Source organism: Tachypleus tridentatus, chromosome 13 (genome assembly GCF_004210375.1).
Source record: "Tachypleus tridentatus isolate NWPU-2018 chromosome 13, ASM421037v1, whole genome shotgun sequence".
Lineage (NCBI taxonomy): Eukaryota > Metazoa > Arthropoda > Merostomata > Xiphosura > Limulidae > Tachypleus > Tachypleus tridentatus.
The window spans coordinates 136208948-136224910 of NC_134837.1; the positions used below are offsets into that span (position 1 = coordinate 136208948).

The window sequence follows — 15963 nt, forward strand, 5'->3', positions numbered from 1 at the left end:
TTTCTGATTTTATTTACTTTTCTGCAGCCAGTAAGCTGTCAACTTGAACTAATTCAACTAGTTATAGCAATGTAGTTAGAATAGTACTTTAGCAGTCAGAAGTGAGAGAAGGAACTGTTATAATGTTTTTAACAGTTTTAAAGTTCCCTGTAAGAGCTGATATCAGTAAAGTTTTAATAATCCTAATTATGAATTCTAAGGTCCTTCCCTTTCAGCATCATTAATAAAGTCCAGAATGAATGAAATATTAAATCAAGGGATCTGTAGCTACATGATAATATTTCAGTTTATGTACAGATGTGGTTTGTTGGGTTCATATACATACATTATTCTTTCAACATTGTTGTCATGGTCCCAGAAAGAATGCATGAGATCATAGATCAAGGAATCAGTGGCTTTGCAAACCAGTTCCAGTCTATATATACTTGTAGTTTATTGGATTTATACAATGTTTTTTTCAGAATAATTGCTACAGCTCAGAGTGAATGAGACCTTACGATCAAGGAATCCCTGGCTGTATGAGTAGGTCTATATATATTATTCTTTTAGCCTTGTTGCTAAAGTCCCAGAATGAATGAGATCCTAGATGATGGAATCCATGGCTATAAAAACAGGTCTCAGTCTATATATAACTGTAGTTTTTGGCTTTGTATATAATACTATATCAGTATCATTATTAATGCTTGGAAGGAATGGTATCTTACATCATGAACATGATAGCTGTTTTAGCCTGAGACCTGCTTTTATTAAGAGTTCTTTAATCTCTAATATACTTTTGTAGTTAAATAATTATTAAATTAGAACTAATGTTCACCTAACCATTTAATATTATCATTCCTTAAGATATGCTTTAGTGTAGCATAATCTGTTATAACTGATTAGTTTTGTCTCATTTCTGACCAGTTGGAGGATTTTTTATGTACTCAACACAAACACACACAGTAACCTTTCCTTTAAGAAATTAATAAATAGGGACTTAAATATTCTGTGCTCTTTCCTTGCAACTTCTATTTTAATCATATCTTTTAAGTTAGAAAATTAAGGCATGTTAAGGCAGTTGAAAAGGACTCTTAACCAGTTAACTCAATATCACTCATTATTTGTATCATAGTAGAAATTTATGTTCTATTCAAGTAAGGTTTAAAAATCAAGTGATTTGTTTTTCTTCTCAGGTGTATATTGCAGCATTTGCTGTGTCAGCTTATAGTTCATCTTATTACAGAGCAGGACATAAGCCATTTAATCCACTTCTGGGAGAAACCTATGAATATGTTCGAGAAGACAAAGGGTTCAGATATGTGTCGGAGCAGGTAAAGTGTATAATTAACAACAGTGTGTGTTGCTGTGATTACGAGTTATATAAATTTTGCATCAGGGCTGTCACTTTCTTGTAAGTGTTTGGTGTGTGTATAGGTGTAACATTTTATTGTGATCAATGAATCCTAAGGTATTTCTAGTGAACCCACTTTTACCTGTGATAGAGGTTGTTTTTGTCTGCAGCTCTAATTTGATTAAGAAAGATTTTGTATGAAAAAAATAGATCAGAACATTTAGTTCCTAACTTTTCTTTGCTTACCAAAACATAATTGTTTATATAATCAATGTATTATGTATATATTAAGTTTAAAAATAACCATAACTGAGTTGGGCCTCAGCATGGCCAAGTGGTTAGGGTGCTTGACTCACAATACAAGGGTCAAAGGTTTGAAACTCTGTCTCACAAAACCTGCAAACCCTTTCTGCCATGGGAACATTATAATGTGGTGGTCAGTCCCACTATTTGTTTTATTAAAGAGTAGACTAAGAATTAGGGGTGGGTGGTTATGACTAGCTGTTTTTCCTTTAGTCTTTTACTGCTAAATTAGGGATGGCTAGTGCATATAGCAGTCATGTAGCTTTGCATGAAATTCCAAACAAACCAAATTTACTTGTGCTTTTGAATACAGATTAACAACTTTCACCTGTTGAATAGTTTAATACTAAACAATAAAAGTTAATAATTTCAGATATAAGTGTCAGAAATGAACATGCTTTATTTTGATATAAGGTATGGTTTTGATCACTAGATCAAAAATAAGTATTTAAACCCTATGTTACTTGAAATCACAAGATATAATTTTTGATTGCTGGATCAGAAACAAACAATTTTGCACATATTCAACCATATTGTATTTGTCTATTTATGTAATATGGCAGATTTTAAGGTTGTGTGGCCCCAGAGGCTAATAATTTTGTGAGCCTTACACCTCATGTAATATTTTACGTAGAATAAAATTATCAGTGGGGCCTCATTAAGACCGTGGGCCCTGGAGCTGAGCACCCTCTAGCCCTCACATAAATATGCCACTGATCAAAGGCATTGTATGTTTTGTTTAAACTTCCATCTTGAATGTCCAGCCTTATTCATGCAGTTCAATCTGGTAGAAAACTTGTATGCAATAACTGTAAAGTATATTGTGAAGCTTTTCACTGGAATGGGTGCTACTGCTGCCTGTAGAATGCCAGTGTAACTGAGAGTACCATGTTTTCAGTTACTGTTCTAGCTTTGTGGAAGTGTTTTGCATTAATGAATGTATAATAAAGTTAAATGGATTGTTGTGCATAGGTGAGTCATCATCCTCCTGTGTCTGCCTGCCATGCTGAATCGAAGCACTTTACATTTTGGCAAGGTGAGTCAGAAATCACGTGATGAGTTGTAGAAAGTAGACAAATAACAGTTGTTCATATTATTTGCAAAGGTTGATACTATTTCTGAATTTCCTAAAACTTGCTTGAGTAAATAATTTTCAGCAGCTGCTTTATATCTATCTCACATCCTTGATCATAATGGATTACATTTTTTTTTACTGCTTCTCTGAAGGGCAATTTTAAAATTACTTCCATATCAATTTATCAGTGTGCCACCAGAGGGTTCTATTGATATTAATGGAATTGTAATTTAACTTCATAGTCTGCCATTAGAGGACTATAACAATATTTTTGGAAAATAGTTTAATATCTGAGTCTGCCACTAGGTGACTGAACAAGTACTGTAGGAATCTTAGTTTGGCTTTGTAATCTGCAACTAGAAGTCAATAAATATGCTTTTGGAATCTTAGTTTAACTTTTTTGTATGCCACTAGATGACTGTAAAAATACCTTTGAAATCTTAAATTAAGCTTAACTTGTTGGTCTGCCACCAAAAGGCTCTTTTAAATAGAACTGTTGGTTTAAAATGCTAGTTTGAAACCAGGGGCTTCTGTAGATAAACTATGTAAAATTAAGGCAGAAAACAAGTGAGTGTTCAGAACAAATAAACAAAACAAACAGTAAAATGGCTGAAAATATTTTAAAAGTATTGTGAATAAATATAAAAAAATGTAAAAAAAAACAACAATTAAAAGCATGGAATGAAAACACAGGTCTTAATTTTTGGGAAACCATAATCTTATCTCTTGGGTAAAGTATTGAATGATAGTGAATAACAAAGGAAATGGAAGAGGTTCAATTGGTTGAAAATCTTGAAAGGAAAAAAAACACTAAATGATTAATATTTTGATCAAACAAGCTTCATTGATTCAGTGATTTTCAATTCATCAAGTTATTTATAATGTTACTGTTCTTCTTAGAACAATATTAATACGTTTATATATTTGCAGATAAAATAAATGGCATAATGTAATCTCTAACAGTAAAGATAGTGTTTCTAGCTGAGTTTTTGTAGTATCTCAAAACTATAATGGAAGCAATATTAGATGTCAAAAGAAGTCTTTCTTCCATTATCATTCTGAGATACTACAAAACTCAACTAGAAAGGCTATCTTTACTGTTAGATATTAAATTATATAAAAGAAAGTCTTATGGATTAATTATTAGATTAGTTCTGCTTAAAAGAATTTCAGTTGCTGCAACTGTTGAGTATTCTCTCTTATTTACCTTCATGATCAATTATAATACTTTAAGACTTAAATTTAGCAAATAATCTATAAGACTTTTTTCCTTTTCATTAGCTATATTTTTGTGAACCAACAATAATCAAGCATGGGGCACTTGTAAACCCAGTTTGATTTTATTAATCATCAGGATCTTTACCAACCTACCTGCAAATTAAAATTATTCTTTTAGTAAGAATTAAATTAAATTAATATATGAAATTTTAGATGTGATCAAATACATCATTCTAAAGGATTTGATCTCCTTAGTTCAAAACTGTAATTAGATCTGAAATCAGTCAAGAGATAATGGAGTTATGATCTGAAAGTCTGTATTTAAAAAATACTCGGCCATTCTATGAGTTGCTCTGTTTTGGCTAAAAATTAATGAAAATGATGAAGTTTCAGACAATTTGTTTGTTAACATTGTATCATAGAAGGTAAAATATACATTAACTAATTAATAAAGGATGACTTTGTGATGGATTTAATATGTACAAATTGACTGTTGTATTTAAATTAAGAGGACAGGTACATTATCAATTAAAAGTACAAAAGGTAGGTGTGTGATATGTTAACATTTACAAAGGATGGCTACTTGAGGTATTAGATGTGTTCAAATTAAGAAGGAAAACTATAAAGGAAAGATTTGTGAGATTTCAGAAGTATGAAGGATGACTATGTGATGTATTAAAAGTTAAAGGATGTTAATTTGATCTGTTAAAAGTATGAAGGATGACTATGTGATGTATTAAAAGTTAAAGGATGTTAATTTGATCTGTTAAAAGTATGAAGAATGTCTGTGTGATGTATTAAAAGGTGAAGAAGATGGTTTTGCCAGTGATTATTTTGACTGTTGTTTCATTGTTTTTAGACATGAGAGTCAAAAGTAAATTTTGGGGAAAGTCTATGGAAATCATTCCAGTTGGAACAGTTCATGTGCATTTAGCAAAGTAAGTTTTCTTTTGGTTATGTCATTATGTAACAAGTCTAACTGGAGTGTAATAAAATGGTCGCACCATAGAATCTAATACCTTGTGACTGAGAAACAGGTAATTAATCAGTCATGATAAAATAGCTATTGGGGTTGAGTTATGTTTTTTAAAAAAATTGTAAGTTGCTCATGAGTTTTCTGAAAAAGTGCTTTTGTGTTTAATTAACCTTAAAGTCATAAATTGAGTTATGAATAAATATTTTAGTTCACTGTCAACTTAAACTGTAAAAGATAATATTATTAGAAGTCAAGACTGTGGAGCATCATTTTGTAAGAAAAATGTACTCATGGAATAGTGGTTCTTTTAGTTTAAGTAAATGTATTTTAGAAAGTAAAGATTTAAATGTTGGAAATTTTTACAATTTAGATATACTTACAATTTCTTATTGGAAATTTACCTCAATTTATTTTTAAAATAATGGTGGTTATTAGAAACTACTTTAGAAACTTTCATATAACCCTTGTTATTAACTTAAAACTTGTAGTATTATCAGGGTTTTCAAGTAACTATTTCCATAGAGGCATCCTTTTCACACACTTCACAAGGTTTTTACCGAGTTACATTCAAAATTTAGTTAAAGGACTTTATTATCATGGTATAGAAATAAACTCGGCATCTAAATGTAGCTGATAATCTAAATTTTAGTATTATATAAGTTTGAAGTTCTTAATTTTACAAGGCAGTATTATAACAATCCTCAGTTGTCCTTAGTGTGAGAACTGTGTGCTTGGTCTCCACTCTCCTCTTATTTATTTACCACTTCTCTGAGAAGTTTAACAAAAATTACTAATTGTAATTCTGTCATTGATCAGGCAAAGCATAATTTTTATAAACTGCAGTATTATTTGGTTACAAAGTCATAAACTAGAAAAATGAAACTCCTCTTGCCACATGCATGTGTCAGATCTTCTCTTTTACAAATTGCCAGTAGTTGTGTTTGGAAATTATACTATATCATTTATAACCAATAGAAAGCCCAATTTTTACCATGTGTTAATTTGTATAGTATATTATATTTTGTTAAATATCAGATATATGATTTATTACATTGAAAATTTATGTAGTGCATGTACTTTGCCAACACTGTTTACCCTAAGTGTATGAAATAATTCTGTTGTTTGAACTAATTGTAGTAACTTGTGTTTTGCACAGGAGGAACAACCATTATAGCTGGAACAAAGTGACTACTTGTGTGCATAACCTCTTCAGTGGACAGCGGTGGGTTGACCAGTATGGAGAGCTGATAATCAGTGATAGCACTGGGGAGGCTTCATGCAAATTGACATTTGTCAAGGTAAAATTAAGTTTTCTTCTCAGAAAGTTTGCTGTTTGTTTAGTTTTTAAGCAAACCTGAGTCGAACGTTGTATTGTAGTTACAATATAGTTACATATAAATCCTGAAACCAAACATTTTTTATTGTTATGTTTAAATTATAATAATGTATGAGATTGTAATGAAACATTAATTCCTACTAAAGCTTCTACTATAACTTACTACTTTGATGTAAAGAAACTCCAAAGAACACTGAGCATGTTAGAATGGCTCATTGTTGTATCAACAGGAGAACTTGGTTAGTTGAACTGTTGTACCTAACGGTGGAGGGATAAATGGTCTCTACAAAGATGAGAAGATGTGATATTCATTGATTTTATTTAGTTAAACTGTACTTACATACAGCATGTGCCTTACCTTTGAAGAAGGTCAACATGCACCTGTGTGTAACAAGTCTCAAGCCATTTTCGAATGTACAAGAACTTGCATGATAATGAAGTATTATTGGACTATATATATAAATGTAATTTGGAAATTGTAATTGTTAAGGATTTACTTTCCACTTTTTTGTGAAATTCTCTCTTAAACAAGTCATTAATTGTAATATGAAAGTATGTAAAGAAATGTGTGGTGCCTTATTTTGGTATGTTTGTTAATTTCTTGGAATAGTAAATTGAGACTGGGTGGGACTCAAATCTACACCTTTATCAATCACATAGATACTTTTTTTTAGTTAATTATAAAGCTACTGTCATAATGGATGAGTAAGTACAGAAAAAAACAACACAAAATCAACTATACAAAATAATTATCCATATGCAAAATCAAACAGAGTAATTGGAATATACATGATTGGGCATTTTTATTTTAAATAGCTTAGTACGGAGAGATAACCAATCATTTAATGGAATTATATTTAGAATAAAATGAGCTAAATAACAAAAATAATTGGAAAGAAAAACATAATTACTTTATGGACCCATGTAAAGTTTTTCTTGTGGAAAGGAATATGAACTTTCTTCAAAGTGAGTTAACAAGTTTATATCAGGATTAAATACTGTAATATACTTTGCAATACAAGTAAATTGGTAAACACAGGCTTAATAAGTGGTTAAAGCTCCATATTCTTTACATATCTTAGTCACAGATGCTCTATATGGAAGAGCAGTTATTAGTCTTAACACTTTTTTGTAGTAACCAAATTTGTATCCTATATACTTATGTGATAAGTCATTTGACTGTAAAATATGGTGTAATAAATTTTATAAAGTGCTCGAAGTGAAAACGCTTTCTTACATCATGTCATAATATATACTATTTTAGCAGTTTTTTGAAAGTTATTTCAGTTTTGTTTTCCCATCTAAGATTGTTCTGAATAAAACTATTCAAGAATCCTAATTACATCAACTGTGGATAGAGCATGACCATTTATATTCAAAGTGGCAACAATCTGTTCCTTTGACGTAATTATATGTTGCAAGTTATGAATTTTTAAAATTAGGTAACTTTCAATAAGCCAAGTGTTAATATAAAGCAATTCATCATTCACAATTTTCTAATGCTTAGCAAGAGAATCTGCTTCTGTAACAAGAGTCATGTCACTGACATAAAGATAGAAACTATCTTTTGAACATACAGGTATTAAATTATTAACATAAATAAGTATGGGTCAGTGATTGAGTCTTGAGGAGCTCCATAACGAATATTATTGAAATTAGACCTTATACAATTAACTGAAGTAAGATATTGCCTATTTTAAGATGTCATACATTTTATTTTGTAGACCACTTAAAAGTAAAACTGTATGATTAATAATATCAAATGCCTTGACAGTGTCTATGGCACAAACTAAAACATATTTATTGATATGATATTGATATGCTTTGTTGTAATTGTCAGTAGAAACTTTTCAGTTGATTTGTACTTTCTGAAACCAGATTATTAATTACTTAAATCATTACAAAAATTAATAATTATATTATAAAGTATTTGCTCAACAATGTGCAAATGCAGGACCTACAGATTCAAATAAAATACAATTTAGCATGTGATCCTAATGACATAACACAGCATTTGATATTTTAAGAGAGAGAACATTTTTGCATGAATGAATTTTCTTTCTACTCCTCACAGGCTAGTTATTGGTCAAGTAAACGACATGAAATACATGGATCAGTTACAGACAGATTTGGAAACGTTGTTCACAAATTATTTGGGCGGTGGACAGAAGCATTTTACTGTGGCTCTCCTCCAAATGTCCGCTGTATATGGAGGCCAGGTGAGTAATAACTTTGTATGTTCCAACTGTATTATGCATTTGAAATTTAAACTGTTAAGTTTTGTGGTGTATAATACAGAAGCTGATTTTGTTTGTTAAGGTAACAGATCAATAATTATTAATGTTTTTCCAGCACATCACTTTTAAACTATACAATATTGATGCTCAATAGGGAGTATGAAATGACATTTGTTCTCAGTAGCAAATAATATTGAATTACAACTATACTTGTCATAAGACATTAGTATTAGGCCTGTCAAATTATTAAACACAACATTCTTAACGTATTCTATCAGGTATTTTAGAGAATTAGAAGAGTGTATAATAATAGTACAATATGATAGTATAATAATATGCACTTCTAATTCTTTAAAATACCTAAGGGATAAGATTAACAGTATTGTGTTCTCACCATAATAATACTAATTTTGACAGCTTGTTTGTTAAATTTTATTGTGAGCTGCCTTAGCCCTAGTGGGTTATTAAATTCAGCTAAAGACAAGTAAATACATTTTATCAGCATAAATAAAATTATTTTAAATATTTTTGAATACAAGAGTTCAAGATTTTTAAACCACTTGTTTCTAGTATTTTAGTTCTGGTTACGATTGTTTGCACTTTTTAAAGATTTCTGTTTTACACAGCATCACCAGTGATGTCAGAAAATGTCAAATTTTCTCTTTTTTTTTCTCCAGGGGCCATGCCGGAAGATTATGAATTATATTACGGATTTACTCAGTTTGCAATTGAACTTAATGAACTTGACCCTGACAGTGCAAATCTTCTTCCTCCTACAGACACCAGGTTTAGACCTGACCAAAGGTAAACTGAGAAATTTTCTTCATTAATACACAGTCTTATACTTTACTGTAGCCATCTAAGTAGATCCAAGAGTCACTCCCACTGCTCTGATGATGGGCCATGTTGTTGGTAAACATGTTGCTGTGAAATTTGGTGCATAGCCCAGTTTGATTGTATGAAAGGCAGCATACATAATTGTGTGTTGTGACGATATCGTAGTTGTAACGTGTAGTACTTAATTCAAAAATTATACTTAAATAGACTTGAAAAACTCTTTACGCACCTTGCCTTATTCATGGTTAATTTGGTCTACACACAATGTTTCACAATGCTGCATCCTTCAAATAATCTTCCGAACAGTAGAAATGACTTTCAAAACACTTATTATTTCCAGTTTCTAATTGTAAAATCTGTTACGTGCTTCCTCTCTTTGGGTCTTCAATTCTAGCCTGCACTTGAGCTTATTTTCTTGTTTATGGAAAAACTTGGTTTGTTTGAAAAATGTTACATTTGGTCTCATTGTCCAGGATCTTTTCAACAGTGTTACTTTGTTCAGCTTTAGTAAAATATTCCAAATTAAAGTGCAACTTGTGACTTAATTAACTTTGATCAAAAGCACCTAAGTGATCTCTGTTCGAAAGTTTGTTGTCTTATAACTTACTGCTTTACACGACCTATACTTGTATTGTATCAAAGACTTTATTGTCTTATAACTTACTGCTTTACACAACTTACACATATTGTATCAAAGACTTTGTTGTATTATTATGTATGTTTTTATACAACCTACACTTGTATCAAAAACTTTGTTGTCTTATAATGTATGTCTTTATACAACCTACACTTGTATCAAAAACTTTGTTGTCTTGTAATGTATGTCTTTATACAACCTACACTCATGTTGTAACAAAGACTTTGTTGCTTTATAATAAACTACTTTATGAAGTATATATTAATGTTATAACAAAATCTGTGTTATTGTATCATAACTGCATGATAAATATTTGATGTTGAAATAGTGACTTTGTGTTTTAACTTGTCTACTTTGTAAATGTCAGTTCTGGCCTATGCTTCTTCTAAAGTAAAAGATCTTTAGTATTACAGAGATCCACAAAACATTTACAGTCATATTACTATCTTTATTGCAACATTAATTCTTTGAATACATGATTTTTATATAATACAAAATATTTTTAAGTATAGACACTGAAATCTACAAGTCCACTTTTCTTAGCCCTAACATTCGTTCAGGCTTTATTAAGTATGGCCTATATTTGATAAAGAGATAAATTGACACTGTAACTTGTACATTTTTTGCTTTAATTTAATTAAGGCTAAACTTTATTGTATTTAATAATGTCATTAAGCAAACTGATGATGTTATTCTACAACTCAACATTAGATTTTTAACGAGTTGTTGAGAAAAACTACCACTGCCTGATAATTTATGGTCAATTTAAAATTACAAAGACTTGATCATGTGTTTTATAAGTGTATTCTGTAAATACAGAAAACATGATTATAACATTTTGTGTAAAAAGCACCTTTTTCTAGGCTAAATACTTGTGTGTAAAAAACGTTTTTCTAGGCTTCTTGAAGAAGGGAATGTGTCGGCTGCAGAGAGCATAAAGATGCAACTGGAACAGGCACAAAGGGAACGTAGAAAGAGACGAGAAGAAGAGGGGATAGAATACATACCAATGTGGTTTTGGTATGTGGTTGGCTGAATACGTTTATAAATGTACACCTTCTGCACTTTCATACCAATGTTAATCACATAATTTGTTTGGATGAAAGCTTAAAATGACTTTGTATGGTGAGTGTTAAAATCTTTCTTCTCACACAAAGCTCACATTTATAGTCAGAACAAAGATTTTAATACTCACCATACAAAGTCATTTTAAGCTTTTATGCAAAAAAATTAGGAGAAAAAATAATCTGTAATTTAAGATTTAACTCTTTGTATTCCTGTAAAGCCAAACACTACTTTGTTCTCGTGTCCATTAAGCTGATAACTTTTAATATAATAAATTTTGAATTTAAATGTAATTGTTACTAGGCTTAGAAAATAAAAATTTTAGGGAAACATAATTGTGGGACATTAAGAATAAATTAAAAATGTTTTGCATATTTAAAGAGAGGATAGTGTTACACCAAACATCTGGCATACATGATTTCTGGACAGTGTTACACCTAATAGTAGGCAAGCCTATGATCTCTGGACGGTGTTACACCCAACAGTAGACGAGTTTATGATCTCTGGACAGTGTTACACCCAAAAGTAGACGAGTTTGTGATTTCTAGACAGTGTTACACCCAACAGTAGACGAGTTTGTGATCTCTGGACAGTGTTACACCCAACAGTAGGCAAACCTACGATCTTTCGACAGTGTTACACCCAACAGCAGGAGGTAAGCCTGTGATGTCTAAACAGTGCTACACCCAACAGTAGGCAACCCTATGATCTCTGGATAGTGTTACACCAAATAGTAGACAAGTTTATGATCTCTGAACAGTGTTACACCCAACAGTAGGCAAGCCTACAATGTATGGACAGTGTTACACCAACAGTATGCAAACCTACGATCTCTGGACACTAAATAGTAGACAAGTTTATGATGTCTGGACAGTGTTACACCCAACAGTAGGAGGTAAGCCTGTGATGTCTAAACAGTGTTACACCCAACAGTAGGCAAGCTTACAATGTATGGACAGTGTTACACCCAACAGTATGCAAACCTACGATCTCTGGACACTAAATAGTAGACAAGCCTACGATTTCTGGACAGTGTTACACCCAACAGTAGGCAAGCCTACGATCTCTGGACAGTGTTACACCCAACAGTAGACGAGTTTATGATCTCTGGACAGTGTTACACCCAACAGTAGGAGGTAAGCCTGTGATGTCTAAACAGTGCTACACCCAACAGTAGGCAACCCTATGATCTCTGGACAGTGTTACACCCAACAGTAGGCAAGCCTACAATGTATGAACAGTGTTACACCCAACAGTAGACAAGCCTACAATGTATGAACAGTGTTACACCCAACAGTATGCAAACCTACGATCTCTGGACACTAAATAGTAGACAAGTTTATGATGTCTGGACAGTGTTACACCCAACAGTAGACGAGTTTATGATCTCTGGACAGTGTTACACCCAACAGTAGGAGGCAAGCCTGTGATCTCTGGATAGTGTTACACCCAACAGTAGATGCATTTATGATCTCTGGACAGTGTTACACCTAACAGTAGATGCATTTATGATCTCTGGACAGTGTTACACCCAACAGTAGGCAAACCTACGATCTCTGGACACCAAATAATAGACAAGTTTATGATGTCTGGAATGTGTTACACCCAACAGTAGGCAAGCCTACAATGTATGGACAGTGTTACACCCAACAGTATGCAAACCTACGATCTCTGGACACTAAATAGTAGACAAGTTTATGATGTCTGGACAGTGTTACACTTAACAGTAGGCAAGCCTACGATCTCTGGACAGTGTTACACCCAACAGTAGACGAGTTTATGATCTCTGGACAGTGTTACACCCAACAGTAGGAGGCAAGCCTGTGATCTCTGGATAGTGTTACACCCAACAGTAGATGCATTTATGATCTCTGGACAGTGTTACACCTAACAGTAGATGCATTTATGATCTCTGGACAGTTTTACACCCAACAGTAGGCAAACCTACGATCTCTGGACACCAAATAATAGACAAGTTTATGATGTCTGGAATGTGTTACACCCAACAGTAGGCAAGCCTACAATGTATGGACAGTGTTACACCCAACAGTATGCAAACCTACGATCTCTGGACACTAAATAGTAGACAAGTTTATGATGTCTGGACAGTGTTACACCCAACAGTAGGCAAACCTACGATCTCTGGACAGTGTTACACCCAACAGTATGCAAACCTACGATCTCTGGACACTAAATAGTAGACAAGTTTATGATGTCTGGACAGTGTTACACCCAACAGTAGGCAAGCCTACGATCTCTGGACAGTGTTACACCCAACAGTAGACGAGTTTACGATCTCTGGACAGTGTAACACCCAACAGTAGACGAGTTTATGATCTCTGGACAGTGTTACACTCAACAGTAGACGAGTTTATGATCTCTGGACAGTGTTACACCCAACAGTAGGCAAGCCTACAATGTCTGGACAGTGTTACACCCAACGATAGGCAAACATATGATCTCTGGACAGTGTTACACCCAACAGTAGGAGGCAAGCCTATGATCTCTGGATAGTGTTACACCCAACAGTAGATGCATTTATGATCTCTGGACAGTGTTACACCTAACAGTAGATGCATTTATGATCTCTGGACAGTGTTACACCCAACAGTAGGCAAACCTACGATCTCTGGACACCAAATAATAGACAAGTTTATGATGTCTGGAATGTGTTACACCCAACAGTAGGCAAGCCTACAATGTATGGACAGTGTTACACCCAACAGTATGCAAACCTACGATCTCTGGACACTAAATAGTAGACAAGTTTATGATGTCTGGACAGTGTTACACCCAACAGTAGGCAAACCTACGATCTCTGGACAGTGTTACACCCAACAGTATGCAAACCTACGATCTCTGGACACTAAATAGTAGACAAGTTTATGATGTCTGGACAGTGTTACACCCAACAGTAGGCAAGCCTACGATCTCTGGACAGTGTTACACCCAACAGTAGACGAGTTTACGATCTCTGGACAGTGTAACACCCAACAGTAGACGAGTTTATGATCTCTGGACAGTGTTACACTCAACAGTAGACGAGTTTATGATCTCTGGACAGTGTTACACCCAACAGTAGGCAAGCCTACAATGTCTGGACAGTGTTACACCCAACGGTAGGCAAGCCTACAATGTCTGGACAGTGTTACACCCAACGGTAGGCAAACATATGATCTCTGGACAGTGTTTCACCCAACAGTAGGAGGCAAGCCTATGATCTCTGGATAGTGTTACACCCAACAGTAGATGCATTTATGATCTCTGGACAGTGTTACACCCAACAGTAGATGCATTTATGATCTCTGGACAGTGTTACACTCAACAGTAGATGCATTTATGATCTCTGGGCAGTGTTACACCCAACAGTAGGCAAACCTACGATCTCTGGACACCAAATAATAGATAAGTTTATGATGTCTGGAATGTGTTACACCCAACAGTAGGCAAGCCTACTGCATTTATGATCTCTGGAAAGTGTTACACCCAACAGTAGGCAAGCCTACTGCATTTATGATCTCTGGAAAGTGTTACACCCAACAGTAGGCAAACCTACGATCTCTGGACACCAAATAATAGACAAGTTTATGATGTCTGGAATGTGGACAGTGTTACACCCAACAGTAGTAGCAAGCTTACAAGTGTCTGGACAGTGTTACACCCAACAATAGGCAAACCTATGATCTCTGGACAGTGTTACACCCAACAGTAGGCAAGCCTACAATGTCTGGACAGTGTTACACCCAACAAGTACAAGGACAAACCTACGATCTCTGGACACCCAAATAATAGACAAGTTTATGATGTCTGGAATGTGTTACACCCAACAGTAGGCATTTATGATCTCTGGGCAGTGTTACACCCAACAGTAGGCAAACCTACGATCTCTGGACACCAAATAATAGATAAGTTTATGATGTCTGGAATGTGTTACACCCAACAGTAGGCAAGCCTACTGCATTTATGATCTCTGGAAAGTGTTACACCCAACAGTAGGCAAACCTACGATCTCTGGACACCAAATAATAGACAAGTTTATGATGTCTGGAATGTGTTACACCCAACAGTAGGCAAGCTTACAGTGTCTGGACAGTGTTACACCCAACAATAGGCAAACCTATGATCTCTGGACAGTGTTACACCCAACAGTAGGCAAGCCTACAATGTATGGACAGTGTTACACCCAACAGTAGGCAAACCTACGATCTCTGGACACCAAATAATAGACAAGTTTATGATGTCTGGAATGTGTTACACCCAACAGTAGGCAAGCCTACAATGTATGGACAGTGTTACACCCAACAGTAGGCAAACCTACGATCTATGGACACCAAATAATAGACAAGTTTATGATGTCTGGAATGTGTTACACCCAACAGTAGGCAAGCTTACAGTGTCTGGACAGTGTTACACCCAACAGTAGACAAGCCTACAATCTCTGGACAGTGTTACACCCAATAGCAGGCAAGCCTACGATCTCTGGACAGTGTTTCACCCAACAGTAGGCAAACCTACGATCTCTGGACAGTGTTTCACCCAAGAGTAGGCAAGCCTACGATCTCTGGACAGTGTTACACCCAACAGTAGGCAAGCCTACAATCTCTAGACAGTGTTACACCCAATAGCAGGCAAGCCTACAATCTCTAGACAGTGTTACACCCAATAGTAGGCAAACCTATGATCTCTGGACAGTGTTACACCCAATAGTAGATAAGCCTACGATCTCTGAACAGTGTTACATCCAATGGTAGACAAGTTTATGATCTCTGGACAGTGTTACACCCAACAGTAGGCAAGCCTATGATCTCTTGACAGTGTTACACCCAACAGTAGGAGGTAAAACTTTGACGTCTAGACAGTGTTACACCCAACAGTAGGCAAGCCTATGATCTCTGGACAGTTTTACACCCAGCAATAGGCAAGCTTTACTTCAGTTATCAAATGGAAGC

The 15963-nt window shown here is 34.3% G+C and overlaps 1 protein-coding gene across 12 annotated transcripts in view; it reads left to right on the forward strand.

Moving 5' to 3' along the window:
* LOC143238686 (oxysterol-binding protein-related protein 3-like) overlaps positions 1-15963 on the forward strand; it is a 97438-nt gene that overhangs the window by 76472 nt on the left and 5003 nt on the right. For all 12 annotated transcript variants that reach the window (XM_076479133.1, XM_076479124.1, XM_076479135.1 and 9 more), the window contains 7 exons: positions 1173-1310; positions 2606-2669; positions 4786-4864; positions 6059-6200; positions 8313-8457; positions 9153-9279; positions 10847-10969. In XM_076479133.1, the coding sequence (XP_076335248.1) occupies positions 1173-1310; positions 2606-2669; positions 4786-4864; positions 6059-6200; positions 8313-8457; positions 9153-9279; positions 10847-10969 (818 nt within the window). The remainder of the gene's footprint in view (positions 1-1172; positions 1311-2605; positions 2670-4785; positions 4865-6058; positions 6201-8312; positions 8458-9152; positions 9280-10846; positions 10970-15963) is intronic.